General features: G+C 40.6%; 1 protein-coding gene and 1 pseudogene across 1 annotated transcript in view; one reads left to right on the forward strand and one right to left on the reverse strand.

Moving 5' to 3' along the window:
- LOC142350166 (alpha-N-acetylgalactosaminidase-like) overlaps positions 1-2,698 on the reverse strand; it is a 44,139-nt gene extending 41,441 nt beyond the window's left edge. Inside the window, exon 1 of the mRNA XM_075401984.1 lies at positions 2,637-2,698. Coding sequence (XP_075258099.1) covers positions 2,637-2,698 — 62 coding nt within the window. The remainder of the gene's footprint in view (positions 1-2,636) is intronic.
- Positions 1-5,804, forward strand: part of LOC142342488 (uncharacterized) — a 371,331-nt pseudogene that overhangs the window by 157,139 nt on the left and 208,388 nt on the right.

Raw genomic sequence — 5,804 nt, forward strand, 5'->3', positions numbered from 1 at the left:
CTTGAGCACGGTAGTGAAATTAAGTAGTAGTTGTAGCAGTAGTGAATTCGGGTATGTTTCCCAGGGCTTCAATTTGTGCCCTGTGTCAGTCCAGGTTCAGTTGTCAAGTTTTTTCCAATTCTTACAATGGTCACACTTGAAATTTATAAGCCAAGATTTTTTGTTTGTTAGGCTGATTTGAGTTGTGGAAAAGGTGCCAGTATGCTTTTGTGATAGTGTGTTTGTTTAATTTGCATCCAAATTTTTGAATATTTCTTTTTACAATGTTGTACAGTTTTTCTTTCGGTGGAAGAAGTTTTCATCGCATTTGAGTAGCCGGTTAATTTTAATTTTAAGTTAACCTATACAGTGTTGCCTTGTCCTCTCGTCTTCGAGGGCTTTAAAATTTTTTCGAATGTCATACTCATTACTTGCAATAGCTAGGAAGAGAAGATCATGCAGTTCAACTTAGTGACAGAGTGGAATGAGTTTTAGGCTAATGAGACGTTCTTAGTAACTTTGAAGTGAGTTTCCTAGAATCCATTTAGTGGCCTTGATCTGCACTTTTTCATTTTTTTTACATGTTGGTGCGGTTTGGCAACCATGCTTGTGAGCAGTAAGTCAGTGCTGGAACAATATAACCAGTATAGCAAATCCTTTTGTTTGATGTTGAGCTGATTGCTGACATATTTCGTTTTTGTAAAAAAGCACGAGTCGCTTTTTACACTCTGTGGTTGCAGTTGCCTTTCCATGAAAGGTTTGATGTAAATATTAAACCAATGTCTTTTTGGGAATCAGTTGGTTTGATTTCCTGGCCGATTTCGTGAGCTTACCCCAACATTTAACAACTTGCGTTTGTGTGCATTTGACTTCATTCCATTCTCTTGGCACCAGTCTTCAATATTTTTTGCGCTTCTGTCTAATTTTGCCTGGTCATGAACAATGAATTTATAGTAGTCTGCAAATCCTAAACTTCAATATCGGGGTTTGCATGTAGCAAGTAATTGATATAAATTAAAAACAATAGTGGTCCAAGTATGGAACGTTGTGGAACTCCACTTGTTACGTTTTCCAAACTTGAACAACAATTTCCAAGTTTGACAAATTGTTTTCGGTCTTCTAACTATGAGTGCAGGAGTAATAATCTAATCTCTCCTACTTCAAATCTTTCGAGTTTCTTAATGAGAAGGTGATGTGGTACTTTATCAAAAGCTTTTGCAAAATCTAAATAGAGGATACTAATTGAAGTAGAGGATCTATCTAAGTACAGGATCTAAGTGGAGGAAAAGAAGGACGAGTGACTTGCTCAAAGTTGCTGAGCAAAATTTATTAAAATTATATACCAATGTTATCGGGTCCGTTTGACTGGTTGACTGGTAGTTCACTTGATATATTTGTTATCAATTTTTCTGTTATATGCAGAGGGTTAAGTTTTCACCTGAAGAATGCTGGTTTGTAATCAACTTTGGTACTGTACATTTATTGGAAGAAAGTTAAAAAGTTCTAGTTTGTGACGATCGGTTCTTGCGCTCGTGTTTGCATAGCTTACATTGGGTGGTTTGGACGGACTCTTTCCTATTGCCCTAAGATGTTTTTGTATTTGACTCAACCATCGCCCTGCTAAAGTTTTTGATTCAAAATTTGACTGATCTTTCAGCGTTTTAATTGATATTTTTTTTTCTCAAGCTTCTTTATTTTAAGTCTCTTGCTCAGATTCATTTTCTGCCATCGTTTCTTTTTAGTTTCCAGTTTCTTGATGAGATGGGATGTTGATGTTGCTGCCCACGGGGGAAGTGAAGCCAGATGCCGCGAGACTTAAAGAATGTTGGCTTCGAGGATCTCGTTTATCCATTTGTACCATTCTTGAACCAGGACGTTCACGTTGCTGTAGCAGTACGGATCAAAATGTGATTTAGTAATTTGCTCGTTTAGGTTCTCTCAGTTTGCTCTTTTGAAAGCAAATTTGATACTTCCAGTAGATGTGTGGGCATGGATGAACGTGGTCAAGTAAGTGCAGATTGGGATGTGATCAGAGCAAGGTCTTTGATTTGTGGAGTATTTAGAAAAAAGATTTTTGTCCAAGTCGCAGCTTATAATTGGGTTGAGGGTGTTGACTAGGACTACATAAACTTGTAATAATCATTATTTGAGCTCATTAATTCCCTCTCAGGTTCGGAGAACTTTGTCTCCAGTCAGTTTCAAGTTTTCAGATCTGATTTGAGCGCGTTAATTCAATTTCTTTAAGGAGGTTCGTTAGTTGTCCAGATGACCACAGGAATGGACTTCCAGTGGGTGGATTGTAGACACAGCAGATTAGTACAGGTTTTGGTTTTGTGAAGATTTTGATTGCCACATAATCATTTTGTACTATGCTTAGGTTTACTTGCTCATGTTCAATCGAATTTCGGATTCCTATTAGAAAACCATGTTTAGAAGTGAAAATATCAGGGTCCCTATCTTTTCGATACAAGCTGTAATTTGGCACGAACAATGCAGTGGTTGTCACATTTGGAGTGAGCCAAGTATCTGTGAGATAGAGGAGATCGTATTTCAAGGTTGCGATTGTGTTAGGATGCCATTTTTCTTTCTAGGCTTAGAAGGCTTCTGACGTTGAATGTTATTTTGATTGAGGTTAATCAAAACCCATTAATCAATACCCATCTTCATCTTTTGAGGAAGAGTCTTCAATGTTTGTGTTGGAGTCAGTGTTGGCCTCCATGTACCATTTACCTTTACTTCAACTGTTAGATTTCGAATACGATATTCTTTGCGAGCAATTTCATTCTCGTCTAGTAGTTTTGGCGGGTTTTCAGATATTTGTTTTCTTTTTAAGCATCGAGTGGCGAGAATTCAGGGCTCACGAAAAGTTGCTTGTTGAAATCCTTTAAGCGATAAGCAGATTTCAGTACTAGGTCTTTGGTGATTGGGTTTTCTAGATGTATCAGAAGGGTGCGTGGGACTGCCTTTGTGGAGTCGTATTTTCCAATGCGGTGAATTTTGCTTAGTTTCTTGTCTTCGTTGTTGATAAAATCGAGCATCTCTTCGACAGCCGCCGTCTCAATGTGAATTCGTTCATCGGCCGATTTTGACGTGAGCTCAGGTACTCCACGGACGCGAATATCAAGTCCGTCATTTGATTTTGTGCTACGAAATGCTGTTTTAACCACACCTTTTTTACATTTCCAAGGGTGTGGGCGTAACTTTTGGTTTTTTTTCAGTTCACCACTAAGGTCAAATTTTACGGTCTCTTTCATTTGGTTTGATTTTTCGATACTTTTTGCAAATTTCATTTGTTCCTTGATTTCAATGAGTTGATCATCAATTTTATAGGTTTTTGTCAATGGCGGTCTTTGTTAACTTTGCAGTTATTGCAGATGTGAAGGAGATTTTTGTCTGATTTGATCAGGACGTCAATGTCGGTCTTTTTGAAACCCGTGCATTTAGAAGTCATTTTCATGACTTTGTGGCACAATAATCACGTGAATTTATGCTTCTCATTGCAAGAATTGCAAAATTGTGATTCTCTGGGTGACATTTTGGGTCAGCACTGTACAAATTTTTGGGATTTGCTGTGAACTCAGTAAAATGGAGAGCGGCAACGCTTATTTTTGTTATGTACTGCCTATGAAACCAATACTGGCACCGCCGGCAGACATCAACTATAAATTTACAAAAGTATACAAACTGGTAGTCTCTGGAACCAATTCCGGTACCGACGACAATGAAAAGAGGAAGTGCGATGAAGAATGATAACGAGCCTATGGAACCAATGCTGGCACCGACGGCAAGCTTAGCAAATGATCTTTTTAAGCCTGAAGAACCAATACTGGCACCGACGGCTTAAGTAGATGAAAAGATTGGTAGTGTCTATGGAACCAATACTGGCACCGACGATACAGAAAGAATGAAAATCGAAAGTTAAGTAGCCTATGGAACCAATACTGGCACCGACAGCTTGAGGAGATGAATAACGTTACCTTGTATTAGTAGATTGGATTGAAACAGCGACACTTGCATAAATTTGTCTCACACTGAAACTCTTCCAGGTGACCAGCTATGTTCAGGGCAATCGATAAGTAAACAGGGGTTAGGTTTTTCTGCTTTAGGATTGAGCCCAAGTTACTAAGGGCGAGTTGATTCAGGTGGACGTTGTCGTTGCTAATGTGTTTTTGGCTAATGTGTATGACTGATGCTTCTTTATTCCCAGCGGGCCTTGCAGGCGTGTTTTCGACTTAAGCTGTTAGTAGTTTGTGTCCGCTTTTTGTTTTCAGAGGAATCGCCCCGATTCGATATTCCAATGGCGTGCACTGTTTTATTTTCATTATTGAGTTCCTCGGCTACTTCTTGAGGTTCTTGGGTTGACGGCAGATCGCCTTTGAATAGGTCGTTACCGCCAATGAAGATGACAATACGATCGTAAGAATTTGAGCGCCGGGTAGTGACAAAATATTGAAGTTAGGAAAGTTGATGTTTTATTTGGGAGTCTTATTTGAGAGAATTTTATTTTTTGAGGCCCAACTCTTGAACAAGTGATAGCGCATCTGGGAATATACAGCAGCAAAAAGTGCCCATCAAGCTAGGAAGAACGAGCTTTACATGGATGCTGTAATAACTGATTAATTGAGTCCTTAGCTTTCATGTAATAATATTGATATCACATCGCTGACCTAATATCTTGACATGATTGGTATGAGTTTTTGCAAGGCGAGCGAGCTGATGAACTGTTTTAGGAGATTTACGGAATGGCTAAATCTTCATTATTGAATTGAAATTGTAAATCAGCTGAACCTGAGATTAAGCACCACTTATTGCTATCGATCCAGTAGTTTATGCTTTTCAAGGGAGTTTTCTATATTTTTAAATGAGCATCCACCAGCTTCTACATTTGTATCATCAGCAAAGAGACAGACTTCCACACTTTTTCAAACTAATGGTAGGCCATTAATGTATGAGAATCAAAAGCGCCTAAAATAGAATAGATCCTTGCTGCATACACCGCAATTCAATTTGCACCATTTAAAATGCTAGAGCGTCGTGGTTTCAAAGTCGTGAAAGTGTTGCCATTATTTGCGTTATTGGGCAAAAATAGTGGACCGAAAATTGAAAATTACGGAAAAATTTCAAATCTTCATGTTTCAACATTGAGAACTCCTCAAGACGAAAATCGAAACGCCCTGCAATTAAAATATTTTACTTCTCACGGGCCCTCTCTAATGATACCCTTCTACGATAAATGTATCGGCCATATTCGACTGAATAAAAAGTGGGCCACTATCGTCCCCTCCTCCTCCTCCTCCTCCTCCTCCTCCTCCTCCTCCTCCTCCTCCTCCTCCTCCTCCTCCTCCTCCTCCTCCTCCTCCTCCTCCTCCTCCTCCTCCTCCTCCTCCTCCTCCTCCTCCTCCTCCTCCTCCTCCTCCTCCTCCTCCTCCTCCTCCTCCTCCTCCTCCTCCTCCTCCTCCTCCTCCTCCTCCTCCTCCTCCTCCTCCTCCTCCTCCTCCTCCTCCTCCTCCTCCTCCGCCTCCGCCTCCGCCTCCGCCTCCGCCTCCGCCTCCGCCTCCGCCTCCGCCTCCGCCTCCGCCTCCGCCTCCGCCTCCGCCTCCGCCTCCGCCTCCGCCTCCGCCTCCTCCTCCTCCTCCTCCTCCTCCTCCTCCTCCTCCTCCCCCACCACTATTTGGGGTCGGAACAATTACGCTAGAAACAAACAAACGTTATGTGTAATTTAATTACTCTGTTAATTTTTACAACGTTGAATAATAAAGATGAACTTAGCTGTTCTCTGTACTTAGTGGTGGGTTGGTTAAACGTCAAGTACTGTTTTAGTGGAA

Source organism: Convolutriloba macropyga, chromosome 1 (genome assembly GCF_964194025.1).
Source record: "Convolutriloba macropyga chromosome 1, txConMacr16.3, whole genome shotgun sequence".
NCBI classification, from domain to species: Eukaryota; Metazoa; Xenacoelomorpha; order Acoela; family Convolutidae; genus Convolutriloba; species Convolutriloba macropyga.